Source organism: Pelodiscus sinensis, chromosome 4 (genome assembly GCF_049634645.1).
Source record: "Pelodiscus sinensis isolate JC-2024 chromosome 4, ASM4963464v1, whole genome shotgun sequence".
Classification (NCBI taxonomy): Eukaryota; Metazoa; Chordata; order Testudines; family Trionychidae; genus Pelodiscus; species Pelodiscus sinensis.
The window spans coordinates 64569021-64584840 of NC_134714.1; the positions used below are offsets into that span (position 1 = coordinate 64569021).

General features: G+C 49.2%; 1 protein-coding gene across 1 annotated transcript in view; it reads left to right on the forward strand.

The window, feature by feature from the left end:
- The first annotated feature begins 201 nt into the window (after nucleotides 1-201).
- ITPKA (inositol-trisphosphate 3-kinase A) overlaps nucleotides 202-15820 on the forward strand; it is a 69151-nt gene continuing 53532 nt past the window's right edge. Inside the window, exon 1 of the mRNA XM_006128695.4 lies at nucleotides 202-1170. Coding sequence (XP_006128757.1) covers nucleotides 676-1170 — 495 coding nt within the window. The 5' untranslated portion in view covers nucleotides 202-675. The remainder of the gene's footprint in view (nucleotides 1171-15820) is intronic.

The window sequence follows — 15820 nt, forward strand, 5'->3', positions numbered from 1 at the left end:
TATCGATTCTGTCACTATCAGGTCCTAATGTAGCATGGTCAAGCGTCCCTGCTTCTTGCAGCTGGCAGGGTGCGTGTCGGCTGTTCTGTCCCGGGCAGGCGCAAGGTGGGCCGCTGGAGAGTAACAACCAGCCAGAACTAGGAAGGGAGGAGGGGCGCGCGCCGCTTCTGGCGCCCAGTCACTGGAGAAGCGCTCAGCGGGGCAGGAGAGCCCGGAAGATGGAGGCTGCCGCTCTGGGCGCGGCCACGTGAGCAGCGCCCGGGAGGCAGCACTAGTCTGTGTCCAGCCCCGGAGCGAGGGAGCCAGCCGGGCGCCCGGCCTGAGGCCACAGGCGCCCTCCCGCTGGCCCGCACGCACGAGGGCCCGGCTGCCCGCTGCTCTCTCCGGCGGCGTCTCTGGGTGGCGCAGTGAAAACTGAAAGCAAAAGAGACGAAGGGGCCGAGGAGCGGGCGTGGGCCTGACTCCTCCCTCCGGCGGTTTTGCTGGTCTCAGCTGCTGCTGCGGCGGGCGGGCTAAGCCCGCCCAGATGGTCCTGGCTGCCGTCCCGGCCGAGGTAGGGTAGCCGGCTCCGACTCGGAGCCTCCGTGCGGACGGGCTGGGACATGACTCTGGGCACCCCTCGGGCCCCGGCTCCGCGCGGCAGACGCAGCCAGCAGGAAGTTTGCCCGGGTGCCCATGCACACGCACGGCCGCCGGCTCCTCAGCGGTGCCCCGGAGGCGCCCCCCGCCGACCTCCCCATGGACTCTAGATGGGGCCGGCAGAGCAGCCCGGAGCTGGGCAGGGGCAAGCGGCTGAGCGTCGGGGAGCTGCGCTCGTTCTTCGAGGCTCGCTGCGCCGCTGCCGCGAGGGAGCTGCCCGACCCGGCCAAGAGGAGCTGCCGCCCCGCCAACGGGCTGCTGCCGCCGGTCATCCCGCAGCTGACCGTCACCCCAGAGGAGAGTGAGGAGGCGCAGGGCAGCCCCCGAGGGCCCCTGCCGGACCTGGAGGGATGCTGGCTGAGGACGGGCAGCTCACTGCACCTGCTGCAGTCCCGCCGCCTCTCCAACTCCTCGCTGTCCTCCACGGGCTCCTCCTCCCTCTTCGAGGACTCCGAGGACGACTTGCTGAGCGACACGGAGGGCAGGAGCCAGGGCATCGTGCACCTGGAGCACGGGGAGGACACCCACCAGGTAGCCCCCCCGCCAGCGGTTGATTAAGGGCCCTTAGATTGAACGCCGTGGGCGGCCAGCTGCTTCCCACGTCCCCGGGGACGGGCTTTGGGAAGAAACACCCGCGGGTCCATGTGCCGCCTCCGCAGCCAGCGAGCTGCGGCGCCTCTTGGCGGTTCTGGAGAACAAGTGCTGCTCTGAGCTCGGGCTGGGTTATAGCAGCAGGGGTCGGATACCATGGTGATGGCCGACCTTGGGAAAACTCAGCCAGGTAGCTGGGTTGTGGGCTGCAGGGGAGGCGAGGCCTCCACTGCTGGAGCTGGGGCTGTGTCTCCACCGGGCTGTTATTTTGACACGTTTGACCAGACCAACCTGAACGTATAATGAAGTGTGTTAAAATGAAAACAGGGCTGCCCTGAGCTAAAGGGCTCTTTGTTGCATTGGGTGCCTGCCTTATCAGACTCTCGGCTCCACTGTACTCAGCGGTAAACACCAACTCGATAACACAATCCTTTTTACAACCTCCACTCACTGGCTAACTCAGGGGAGCTCAAGTTACTCCCCCTCAGTTAGTCCTGGCCCTGTAGTCATTGTATTTCAGCTGTATTGCAAACAACAACCTATCGTGCCTGCGGATGTGGAGAAAGACACTATTCAACCTACGCCTTACGGTCCCAGGGCCTCAGAATGTGCATAGGGTCATTCAGCACTCACCAGCCTGGTGTTTTAAACAAGGCTTCAGTGCCCTAACCAAAAGGAAATGCAGTGCTCCCTTTACCCAGTCATACAAACTCTGTGAAACATCCACCATGCTGTTCAGTGATAATGCTACATGATTCTGAGTTACAACATTGCTGGGGTACTGAGGCTCTTGAAACTCAGCCAAGTGCTGACATTGTTTCACCCCTTGCTGTGAAACCTGTTGAGATTTTAAAATTCTCTTGTGGCATTTTTTTACCTCTGGCATTTTTTTTCAATCTCTCTTATTGGTTCTTAAACACTCCCCTCCTCCCCCAGCATTTATTAGTAGGTATTTCTGCCTCTTCCAGTCCCTGAGTCTCTGATTTGTCAGTTTTTGATCTACTTCATGCTGTGAGCTTGACAGGAAATTGGGAGGAGCTCTGAATTAATAGCATGCATGCTTTAGTTCATTTTGGCAGTAATACATTATTCCCAATAAATCCCTTATGTAATTCAGCAACTGCTGGAACATGTAAAGGGCAGTTTTGAAGACCTGCAGTTGTTGTTTTTTATAGTGGTAATACATATTTTGCTTAGTGTTTATAACAGTGCTCTGGGAGCCTTGAAGCTGAAATGTTACCTTGGCAAATCACCCATACACCATTATTGAGCGGGACCGCCCAGTGTTTTATTATTTTGGGGTTGTTCATTACTAATGGGCCACTGACAGTGAATTGAATCAGGAAAAACTACATATTTTACAACAAGATAAAAATAAAGTGACATGATATTGTAGGTCATGCTTTCTCGTGGGTTCTTCTCCTGACAGGATTATTAAATTAGAGGAAGTAATGTTGGATGTCTGAAGTACAGGCCGGGGAATTATGCAACCTTAAGTCTATTTTGGAAGACTTGCTTTGCCCTCTGGGGGGGGGGGGGGGGGGGGGAGAATTGACTTTTTGTGCCTCAGTTTCTTAATTATATATAAAGGGGATATTCGGTATAAGGGTTTTGCAAGGCTTAATTAATATTTATGAAGACATGAATCTCAGAATCCCCTGTAGAAGGGCAAATTATTATTATTATTATTTTATTATTACATGACATTTCACTTTGAATTATAGAATAATAGACATTAAAGACAAGAGGGGTAGAATATTAGATCATCTGGCTCATTTCCGAGGCGATGAGTGGGTATGATGATGGAACACTGTTAACTCTGAATATCCATCATTGAGAGCGGTGTATTGGATGTATGGTTAATAGAGAGCAGAGATTTACTGATAGCACTTCACCAACCCAAAGAACCTGATTCCATTCATGTTGCAGGCTAACTTGTCTCCTGAGAGTGGTCTGAAGCAAAACTATCCTCCAAGCCAGATACCATGTTGGATGCAATATGGTCCAAGCCCTGCACCATTGAGGTCAATGATAAACCTCTCATTGACTTTGATGTATGCAGTATGAGACCGTAAATCATAACTTAGTATACTGCCCTGTATACTACTTTTTAAAAATGTGGTACATATGCCTATATTTTGTATGTAAGCTGCGTTACTTGTTTTCAGTCGTATTAAGTTTGTTAGCACTATTTAGATCTGGACAGGGTTCAGAAGAATTGCTACATCTAATTACAAATAAAAGTAAAGAGTTAAAGAATACTAACTAACGGAAAAAAGTGTTTTAAACAAATAAAAAGCAGTCATCTTCATTTTAAGCTATGGTAGGATGAAGACTGATAGCATCTATTTGAGTGCATGTGAAATCAGGGAATTTCCAAGTCTTGAGATAAGTTTTGTTTCTTTAAAATGTTTTACAGACCTGACAAATGTCATGCATTGCCACAGAACAGGTAAAAAGTCATACATTTTTTTATGTGAGAGACCCGTCCGACATGAAAGAGCTGTAGCATAGGGAAAAGTGTACTGAGATACTTACCAAGAACTCATGCATTCTAATCCAAGCTGTTCATGTGATCGGGGTTAAAATGTCTTTGCACCCCTTATTAACCAATGCCTCATTACCCCTACACTAGGATAGATAACCCATTTTATAGATCAGTGAGAGGCTGTACAAGCTATTTGTAGGCAAAGCTCCAAAGAGAACCCTGGACTTGACAGACTCAAGGCTTATCAGCTTTGCCACACTGTGCCTTTCAAGTCAAGTGGGCCAAATTCTATGTTTGTCTAACTGAGGGATGGGCAAACGTTTTGGCCTGAGGGGCACACCAGGGTTCAGAAATTGTATGGAGGGCCAAGTAAGGAAGGCAAACAGCTGTGGCCTGACCCCTGCTACCCATCCCCTGGGAACCCCTGCCCCCAATCCGTCTGGGTTTCCTGCCCCTTATCCAACCATCCCCCTATTTCCTGTCCCCCCAGGATCCTGGCTCCATCTAACCCATCCCTTGAACACCTCCTGGGATTGCTTGCAGCCTATCCAACCCCCTACGCTCCCTGCCCAAGTACTACCCCAGAACCATCCCTGCTCCCTGACTTTACTGCCTGGAGCACCAGCACTGGTGGCACTACAATTGCACCATCCAGCTGGAGCTGCAGTTGCCCCTCACAGAGGCACACTGTAGCAGGTGCAACTGCATTGCTCAGAGCATCAGGGCTGGCAGCCTGGCAAGCACACCACCCAAGCGATGGGGGAGCTGGGGCTACAAAGGAGAATGGACAGAAAGTGAGGGATCAGGGGCTAGGCTTCGTTGGTCAGGAGCTTCGAGGCTGAACAGAAGGGTCTGATGTGGTCTGCGGGCTGTAGTTTGCCTTCCTCTGGACTAATCGATCCTAAACCAGTGATTGTCTGCACTCAACTGAGAGGTATAATTCCCAGTTTGGGAGGATAAACGCAGTTACCTAAAAGTAGCATTGTAACACTGTTGGCAGCTCAGGCTGTCAGCCTGAGTACAATCTAGTCAGAAATACTAGGTGCATATTTCGGTCACTAACTCATGCTCTATGACTATATACTACTATTTCTAGTACACTATCTGGAGCAGAACTAGCACATGTACATCTTCCTGAGCTGGGAATTGCATTTCACATGTTCCTGTGTAGGTGCATCTATTGTGACTGAACCACATCTAAAGGTTTATGAGTCTGTTACTGCCTGTGCGCATTTAATGCACCATTATACTTTAATTTAAATGATTAAAGTGCATGCTTTTTTATTTTGGCAAATGACATTGTTTGGATATTTTGGGTTAATATGAGTCGTCCTTTTAAGAAGAGAGAGGAATGTACAGCAGGGCTTGTCTGAGGGAAACTGAGAGTAATGCTTGGGGGAGATCTTGCTTGTGTGAATAGTCTCTGCAGAGGGAAGACCAGTCAAACATATCTTTCTAGAAAACAAGTGTAACCCACACATCTAGTGTGGTTCACTGTCACATGTAGTGTCACCTCAACCATAGCAATAGATAAGAACAAGAGACCTCTAGCATGGGCTGAGAGCCAGCTGGCTTTTAGCGCAAAGGGTAGAGGCTCCTATACTATGCTTCAGAGGTCCCAAGTTCAAATCCCCTGATACTGGTTACACAAGCTTCCCCCTTGAAGGTGTAATAACACCTTTTCCAGGGACTGGGTGCGTCAGGGCATCTCTAGTGACTGTTAGAATATTTTTTGCCTGTAGGTCACCAGTTTGGGATTAAAAATTGTTCCCAGCTGATAGAGATTTACTGGTTGCACTGGGAGTGAAACTTGGTGAGTCCAAATTCCAAATCCCATCTTCAAACTCACCATCTCACTTGGTATTAATTAGCAAACTCCAAATAGAGGACAAGAATCCATTGGCCATGGAGATGGAATTATCCTTGTGATTTCCCCAGGGAAAGGTCCCTCAGGTCAAGGTTTGGCATTGTGGCAGGGAATATGTGGGAAGCTTATTCTGCTGCTGCCCTGTTAGCCACACTTTGTAGCTGTGTACAGTTTATTATATTTGCATTAAATGCCTTATATGGAGCGGCACATCAACTTGATAGCTATATATTTTGCTAATTAAGCAATAGGTTGTAAAATTAATATTAAATTACACACTGTATCTTCTCCTATGACAGCTATAAAAACCCCTACTTTCCCATGAATTATCATCATCATCAGTCTTTCAAGGCTGAGGATAATCTTTCACAGGTTTTATTTTTCCTGGGTCCTTTGGTGACTAAAAAGTCTAATCCGTGAGCCACAGGCTCACTGGCAGACATTGCAGGTGCTGTTGAAGATTGGGCTGGGTCCTGGCTGCTGTGTGACTGCTGTCTTTCTTTTCTGGTGGTTTTCGATGACCAGGGCAATGTTATTTTCCTTAAAAGTGGACATTCTCTCTCTGACAAATCTTTGCCAGTTATTCCTGTCCTAGATGGCTGTCACTGTGTGAGGTGCTCATGCCACATCTCTTGATGTGTATCATGAGTGTGTCTTTAAAGATTTCCCGTCTCCTTTGGCGAGTTGGGCGTGTAGCAGTTGTTTTGGTAAGTGTGCATCAAGCATTTGTGCACAGAACCCACTCCATCTCAGCTAGTGCTGGATAACCAGGGCCTCAACACTCAAAATGGTGGCCTCTGTGACACTCACATTAGTGTGATGATGATCTTCCCACTTTCTGTTGAGGATCTTCCAAAGAAAGTGATAGTGCAGATGCTGGTGTTCCAGGGTTTTTTGGTGTTTTCTATAGGTCACCCAAATCTCACAGCCATAGAGGGAGAGTTTGGATTACCACCGCTTTATAAATTAAAAGTCTAGAGTGTGTGTCCTGATGATGTAATTGTTGGCTACCTGGCAAGGCTGGTGCAGCGGAGTCTGTGCTGAATTTCGATTTCTATAGCTGCACCCTGTGAGAGATGGTTACCACAGTATGTAAAATATTCTGCATTCTCCAGTTCTTTTCTGTCAGCATGGATCTTCCTTTCTGGGTCTGATGATTGACCAGGGGGAGAACTTTTGTTTTGCTGATGTTTGGAATTAGCCCTAAGCTTTTGTAAGCTTCTGAGAAGCAATTAGGGGCTGTTTGTAAATCAGAGCACAATCTTCTTGTTACCAATATTACTTCTCTTCTGACAGAGACAGGAAAGGTTGAAAAGGTTACCATCAGTCCTGTATTGGAAGCCAATCCCCTGTGGTAGGTGGATAGTCTTGAGTTAATGTTTTCTTAGCTGCTAAGAAAACGGAGAAAAAGGTGGTACCAGGACACAGCCTTGTTTTATGCCAGTCTGAATAATAAAGGGCTCCAAGGTAGAGCCGCAGTACAGGATAAAGGCAGTCATCTGATGGTGGAAGACACAATGGTGATAAATTTGTTTGGGCAGACAAACTTTGACGTGATTTCTCAAAGAATCTCAGGGTTGGCAGGGTTGAAGACTGGTCAAATCAATAAAGGCTGTGTGTTGTTCTTGACATTTTTCCTGGATCTGCCTACCTGTGAAAATCATGCTGTGGTGCCTTGTGTGATGGTCTGAAGTTGTGCTGGGATTCTGGAAGTACAGGCAGTCCCCGGGTTACGTACAAGATAGGGACTGTAGGTTTGTTCTTAAGTTGAATCTGTATGTAAGTCGGAACTGGCGTCTAGATTCAGCCGCTGCTGAAACTGATCAGTTTCAACAGCGGCTGAATCTGGATGCCAGTTCTGACTTACATACAACTCTGCCTCGGGCTTCCTGTAGTCAGCCGCTGGTCAGTTTCAGCAGCGGCTGACTTGGGGACACCTGGGGCAGAGCAGTTGAGGTGCTGCTGGGTTGCTCCAGTAGCGCCGCTCCTCAGCGCTACTGGAGCAACCCAGCAGCACCCCAGCTGCTCTGCCCCAGGCGTCCTGGGCAGAAAAACCTGGTCTGCTGGGGGGGAGGGGGCACTAGCTGCGCTCCCCCCCCCCCAGCAGACCAGGGAGACGCAGAGCAAAGCCGCGGAGGACACCCGCAGCGGGACAGCCCAGATGCGCCGCGGCTGTCCCACTGCGGGCATCCTCCGCGGCTTTGCTCTGCGTCTCCCTGGTCTGACCAGCAGACCAGGGAGACGGCGAGCAGCTTTTCTCGCTCCGGAGGACGCGGGCGGCGGGACCACGGCTCATCTGACATAAGTCGGATCCGCATAACTCGGGGACTGCCTGTACGTAGTCTGCTAGAGGGAGCAGGTAATTCAGTAAGATTCTAGCAAGAGCCTTCCCAGCAGTGAGGAGGAGGGCAATGCCTCGATAGTTGCATAGTCTGCCCGGTCTCCTTTTTCTGAAAATGGTGATGATGTTTGCTTTACAGAGGTCAGCAGGGATTTCTTCGGTGCGTCAGATTTTGAGGAGCAGCAAATGAAGTTTGTTAGTCAGTGTTTCTACCTGCTTTCTCAGTACTTCATACCAGGTGGTATGTCACCAGGACTTGGGGCTTTACTGTTCTTCATTTATAAAATTGCTGTGCAGATTTCTTCAGCTGTTGGTGGGTTGGCAAGAGCTTCCCAGATTGGGTGCTGTGGGCTGGAGTTGATGGTGTCAGCAGTCACAGTCAATTCTCAATTTGGAAGCTGTTGGTAGTTGTTCCTTTCGGCACGCTTTGATGGATTCGTGATCTTTAAGAAGGGTACTGCCATCTTCGGGTCTCAGAGATGTGAGGTCATATGAACTGGGTCCATAAAAGATCTTTGTCTCAAAAAACACCTTCACATATCAGTCAGTGTTTGGGTTTCTTTTGCTTTGTCCTCCCACATGTGTTCTTGATTTCTTGGAGCTGCTTTTGAATTCCCCCAGCTTTGCCAGTTGCAGGAAGCTTTTTTCTTCTGGTCCAAAAGGGTTGCAATCTTAGTGGTGTTGTTGTCAAACCAGTCCTGATGTTGATGGGTAACAAGGACAGTGGATTCCTCTCAAGCCTCATTAATGGTCTATTTCTTCTCTTTGGGCTGCCACCTTAATGTGGAGAAGCTTGTGTTTCCCATTCATTCAGATGGGGACTGCAGTTTGTCATGTCTACTTTGCCTTCCTGTTGGGCAGTGTATGTACAATGGTAACTTCTACTGACAGACCTGTCAAGTCACTCTGTCGTGAGTCATGAGCATTTTCTGCTTTCAAACAGAGATAAGGAAAAATAAATGTCAGGTTAGGGGTTAGAACCTTCCTGTTGGACAGCATCCCTTTAAAGTGTTTTGCTCAGCAAGTATGTGACATGATAGCTGCTTGTTATGTTAGAGGAATGTGATTTACTAGGGAGAAATTTGCCAAACACACAAACTACAGATTCCTGTAACCATGAGAACAGATGACACCCATGAACAAGCATTAGATTCTTGCTTGCAGTGATAGTAATCCAGAAGTTTTTTGGGGAGTATTAGGGTATTTAAGCTAAAGCTCATTTGTTTTGGTTGGTCTTTATCACTCTTCTTCTTTCATCCTTAATGAAATATCTTAAAATAGACAAACATAGTTAAGGTCTAAAAGTATGAACGGTTTCAGCTAAAGAGTAGATTACATAAGAATTTTTATTTTTAAATTGAGATGGGAGGGGACCCTAAGGGATTTATTTAATTACAATGTCTGAACTTCAAGCTTCTAAAAGGTGCTAGATTGACGTCTTCTCTCTATCCACAGTCTGTGTGATATGAACAATAGCAGTGCAAGCTTTTCTGTTGCCTTTCTACTGTTACCGTTTCCACAGCACACTTAACTGGTGGCCCCTGGACTAACATGCCAACATTATGAATGCTAAATGGTTTCAAGAATTATATATGTTCATGGAGGACAGATCCGGCGATGGCGGTTAGTGAAAACGATCAGAGATGTAACCCCAGGCTCTGAGTGTTCCTAACCTTTGACTTCCCAAAGCTGGGAGTGGACCACAAGGGATGGATCACTCACAGGTTGCCTGTTCTGTTCATTTCCTCTGAAGCACCTGGCATTGGTCACTGTGAGAAGACAAGGTACCGGGCTATATGGACTATTGGTGTGACCTAGTATGGCCATTTTTATATTTTTAATTTGTAGGTCTCTTATTTTTAATGTGGACATTTGTCTTTTAGGAACTTAACTAAGACCCAGCAACTTATGTCTGATCACCTACTAAATACCCTTCAGCCCTATTAGGCTTTAGCTGTTTTGGAGCTGGGATGGATTTTAAGTTATGACCTAGCAGTTGAGACTCTTTACCCTATCATTAGTCTCCTGAGCCACTCAGTCTCCTGTTATATTTAAAATATATATATAAAATTTAGAGTGTGTTTGTTTGTCTGCGTGTCTGTTCAAGAACTCCTCCTAAATGGTAAAAGCAAGGCCACCAAATCTGGTGTGCTGCTTCCTCTTATCCTTACTTAAAGCAAAGTCAGGGTTTGGATGTGCCAGGATATCTGGAAGCCCTGGGAAAAGGACAGTTTTCCATAACATGCAAAGGGAAGGGCTGCTGTCCAGGGGAATGTGATGTGAGTCTGGCCGCTGGGGGACGGTGAGCCTGCATGGGAGAGCTGTTTCTTGCAGAGTGTTGATCGGGGGCAGCTGAACCACCAAGGGAGTGGCCAGCAGGCCTGGGGCTCTGCCATCTTTTCTGCCAGCAGATCAAGTACAGGCAGTCCCTGGGTTACGTACAAGATAGGGACTGTAGGTTTGTTCTTAAGTTGAATCTGTATGTAAGTCGGAACTGGCGTCCAGATTCAGCCGCTGCTGAAACTGATCAGTTTCAACAGCGGCTGAATTTGGATGCCAGTTCTGACTTACATACAGATTCAACTTAAGAACCCCAGGCATCCCCAAGTCAGCTGCTGCTGAAACTGATCAGCGGCTGATTCCAGGAAGCCCGGGCAGGGGCTTCCTGTAGTCAGCCACTGGTCAGTTTCAGCAGCGGCTGACTTGGGGATGCCTGGGGCAGAGCAGCTGGGGTGCTGCTAGGTTGGTCCAGTAGCGCCGCTGCTCCTGGGCGCTACTGGACCAACCCAGCAGCACCCAAGCTGCTCTGCCCCAGGCGTCCTGATTCAGCCGCTGCTGAATCTGACCAGCAGTGGCTGAATCAGGAGCCTGGGGCAGAACAGCTGGGGTGCTGCCCGGTTGGTCCAGTAGCGCCCAGAGCGGCACTATGGGACCAACTGGCAGCGCCCCAGCTGCTGTACCACAGGTGTCTGGAGCAAAGCCACGGAGCACGGGGGCAGCGGGACAGCCCAGACGCGCCGTGGCTGTCCGCTGCCCGCGTGCTCCGCGGCTTTGCTCTGCTTTGCTCCCCCCCCCTCCTCCTGGTCTGCAGACCAGAGGGATGGGGGGGGCAAAGCAGAGCCAAGCCGCGGAGCGCGCGATCAGCTGACAGCCCAGACGCGTCTGGGCTGTCAGCTGGCTGGGCGCTCCGGGGCTTGGCTCTGCTTGGCTCTGCTTTGCCCCCCCCCCCCATCCCCGTGGTCTGCAGACCAGGGGGACGGGGGGGGGGGGGGCAAAGCAGAGCCAAGCCTCGGAGCGCGTGGGCAGCGGACAGCCCTGTCCGCTGCCCATGTGTTCCGCCGCTTTGCTTCCTCTCCCTGGTCTGCTGGAGACCAGGGAGAGGAACCCCATTCGTAACTGCGAATCCGACATAAGTCGGATCCGCGTAACTCGGGGACTGCCTGTATCTGGAGCTCCACTGCCCAGGAGACCGCTCCCGCCAGCCGCCCCTGTCCTGGGGGGAGTCACAGAGGAGAGAAGGAGAGAGGCCCCCCCACCCTGGGCTCCGGGAGGGAGGAAGAGGAGGCCCCCCTGGGGACAAGCTGGCAGGTGGGGTCTGCAGTCCCTGATGCCCTGGGCCAACTCTGGAGAGAAGCCAGTGGCCACTCCTGCCCTGGGTCCTTCCTCACCCCTTGCCCTGACCTCTGCACTCTCCCATTCCCCTGAGCTCCTGTCCTGAACCCCCCACATTCCCAAGGCCCTGCCCTGACTCCTGCACCCCCCACATTGCCAGTGGCTTGCTCCGAAGGACTCAGGCAGTGCTGGGTAAATCTTTTCAATATTGAAAACTAGGACTCAGTTCCTGCCTGGCCCTACTGGATGAATTGGGAGGAGCAGATGCAGTACTGTTGTGCAACTCTGAATGGAAAGAATGGGTGGTGTGTTTTTTTGCTTGTACTTTCATAATGCCGTTGAAACACCACACCTTGCAAACAGGTATCTGGAGCATGGGGAGGAAAACAACAGGTATGCATCATCAGGAGATGTATCAGTGTTTAAGGTGGTGTCTGTTCTTAAACAACAAAACCAAAAAGTCTGGGCAGATCTCTTATAAGTCGGGGTTGGTTTACAGTGGAGGTGGAGAATACTCATCAGAAGCGGTGCCATACAATACCTATAACTGAAAGCAGTGCTGTCTAGTGGTTAGAGTAATGGTTTGGGAACCAGGGATTCCTGCATCTATTCTTGGTTCTGTTGTTGGCTCACTCTGTGACAGTGAGCAAGTCATTTAATTTTTCAATAATTCAGATTTAGCCAAGGGGTGACAGAGAGAAAATGACTCTCTAGCCTGGTGTGGCCAGTGGAAAACAGAGTTCAATTGCCCTGCTCTAGTGTCTCTATTATTTAGCCACAATGGAACAGTTTCAGCGAGAACGTGTGGAGCCCCACATCAGAAAACCCCAAAGCTCAGTGGTGTTAGAGCATCCTCTGTAGAGGACAGAGACTTCTATTCAAACCTTTAGCAGAGAGGGGGGAATTGAACTTGGGTGTCTCTCACAAGTGTTATGACCACTGGGCTCAGAGTTATAGGGCAGGCACCACCACCACTAATGCTGTTTGAATGTGATGTGAGCTAGTGGACTTTGTCTGTGCATTTCTACCGGATCAAGCCCATTGTGAGTTTGGTGGTCAGTCCCTAGCTTCTGAACTGCTCTGCGGCTTAGGCAGGAAATAGGCATCTGAATGCCTCCTGGGAGGTAGCAGTGTGCATGTTCAGAGGGTAGGAACCTTTCCCAGGAAAACCTTAGTGCTGAGTGAGTGTAGGTGTCCTTAGGGTTTGCTGAGAGCATTATTATGGATCACAGTGGAGCCAGGAATGGAACTTAGGTGCTTGAGTGCCTTAGGCCTGAGTGCCTTCATGGATCCAGTCCTCCATCTCTAGGCCTACGGCTCCCATAGCTGAGAGTCAGATCCTTTTTGGAGTTTGCGTCCCATGTGTAACGGAACATGCATCCTTGGTGATGGGAGAAACTGCTCAGAACTTTCTCTTAGTGTCTGTTCCATGAAATTTGCCCCCTCCACCAATGCCTGTAAAATACAACAGTTCTAATAGTTAAAATATGGTTACCTTCAACCCCTGTTAATCAGGGCCCAGTGAGAAAAAGAGATTGATTTTGTTTGGAATCTGCTTTAGTCTGGTACAGATAGCATCTTCCTCCCCTTTCCCTCATAAGGCTTCCTTCCTGTCTTTTATCAAGCTAGTCAGTGATGAACCGATTAGTTCCTTAACTCACCTATCTTCTCCATCTGTTTAGCTAACTCCTCTTCATTTCCTCAGTCAGCCATTGCTGGGTAGACCGGTAGAGGCTACATCTGACACACTTAAGAACAACCATACTGGGTCAGACCAAAGGTCCATCTAGCCCAGTATCTGTGTTCTGTCAGTGGTCAATGCCAGATGTCCCAGAGAGAGTAAACAGAACAGGGAATCCTCAAGCAATCCCTCTCCCGTCACCCATTCCCAGCCTCTGACAGAGACCAGGGACACCATTCCTACCCATCCTGGCCAACAGCCATCGATGGACCTATCCTCCATGAATGTATCTAGTTCTTTCTTTAACCCTGTTAAAGTCATGGAGGTAAGGTAGTATAGTGCCTAACCTTTGTGACCTGGGACTTTTGAAATTAGTAATATTTATGTGTGATAACCAAGGATCAAAAATGATTTCACAGAGGAAAAAGGGGCAGAAATGGAATGAAACAACATGGCAGCTTGTGACATAGTGGTGCTCCGGTAGGGTTTCAGTTATTTGTCAGCTGCCTTTTTTTTACCCGTATCCTAGTGACAGTGTCCCCTCTGTCAGATACACAGCAGACAGAAAGGTTTTGCCTGCTCATAGAGTAACACACTTTGGGGGGAAGGGAGGAATCTTGATGAGCAGAAGTTAGTCTTCATTGCTTTACCCTGCATATATCTATGGACAGTGAGAACAGTGTAGTAAGGACTCTGGGTGGCTGTCTCCCCACCCAGTAACTTACTAGTAATTTGGCTCCCTCACTTTGCACATTGCTTTCTATGTTTAACTGATTTGTCCTGTCACGAATGGGTAATACTATTGGAATAAAGCATGGCTAGCAACTGCTTCTTTTTGTACCAGTAAACTCTTAACATTACATTAGGGGCAAAATCTTCCTTTCCTATGTCCAACACTGAAGAACCCACCCTGGATACATCACTTCTAGCCAACTACCTTCTGTTCCTGAACAAGCTTATAGAGCAGGCCGATTGCAAGCTTATCTAACTGGAGCTAACACTCTGACCCAGCACAGTCTGGATTCAGGTAAGGGGGACAAACTGTGTTTGTGGCACTGATGGATGATGTACAGCTGTCAGTGAATGGTGGACAGAGGTCCATTTTCATTCTCCCAAACCTCTGTGAAGTATTCAGCACTGTTGTGGTACTGCTGTTTCATCTGAGTGAGGAGGCAGGGACATAGGGCAATGCACTAAAATTGCTTACATCCTTCCTGGAAGAACGTATCCAAGCAGTGATGAGAAGCTGCATCTCCATCGCTAAACCCCTTTCTTGCATTAGTCCACAAGAGTTAATTCCCTCTTCTGTCCTTTTCAACAGCTACCTGTGGCCACTAGGGATGTCAAAGTGCAGCTGACTGCATGATTAACCAATAAGCCTGGGCTTATTGGTTAATCTTGTCAACTACACTCATCTCCCCGCCTACTGTATCAGAGGCAGCAAGGGGAGGGGGCGGGAGCCAGTGCCCATGAGAAGCTGGCTTTAAGCAGGCTCCCCATGAGCACCGGATCTGCCTGCTTCCTCCCGCCCCCGATGCTGCTGCCTCTGATAGAGGAAGCAATGCAGAGGGTGAGGGAGGCAGGCTGGAGCCAATGTATGTGGGCTCTCAAGCAGCTTCCCCACGGTGCTGCCTGCCTGCCTCCTCCCACACTCCTGCCTCTATCAGAGGCAGCAGCGTGGGGGAGGGAAGGGAGGCTGCTGCGAAGCAGCCCCTGTCCATGGGAGGTCCAGGCTCGATGCTGAAGGGCTGCTGCCACCATGCACTGCTGCTTCTGTATCGGAGGCGGCAGGGCAGCAGTCAGCTGGTCTGTGCAGGGAGCTGGTTTTGAAACAGCATGGAGTGGCAGAGGGTCCCGGGGCGGGGGGGGGGGGGGGGGGGGCTGGAGCCTGGAGTGCACTGGCTGGGGATTATCCTACCCCTGGACATACCACACTAATACCAACCTTGGTACCTTCCCTTGCAACAAACCCTGTTGCCAGCTTTGTCCACATATTCACTCTTCTGATACCATTATTGGACCCAACCAAGTGAGTTATACGATCAAGAACACATATTCCGGCACATCCAGAAATATAATTTATGCTATCATGTGCCGAAAGTGTCCGTCTGCTATGTACATTGGACAAACGTCTCAGACATTTCGCCAAAAGATCAATGCCCACAAAACAGATATTAGACAGGATCACAAATTAAAAACAGTTTCTTGCCATGTCAACCAGAAAGGACATTGTCTCAACGACTTGATTACCTGCATCCTGCTTCAAAGACCTTTTAAGACTTCACTTCAAAGAGAATCCTCTGAACTAAAATACAGGACTATGTAGCACTTTAAAGACTAACAAGATGGTTTATTAGATGATGAGCTTTCGCGGGCCAGACCCACTTCCTCAGATCAAATAGTGGAAGAAAATAGTCACAACCATATATACCAAAGGATACAATTAAAAAAAAAAAGTGAACACATATGAAAAGGACAAATCGCATTTCAGAACAGAAGGGGGATGCGGGGAAGGGGGGAGAAAGGTAAATGTCTGTGAGCTAATGATGTTAGAGGTGATAATTGGGGAAGCTATCTTTGTAATGGGTAAGGTAGTTGGTG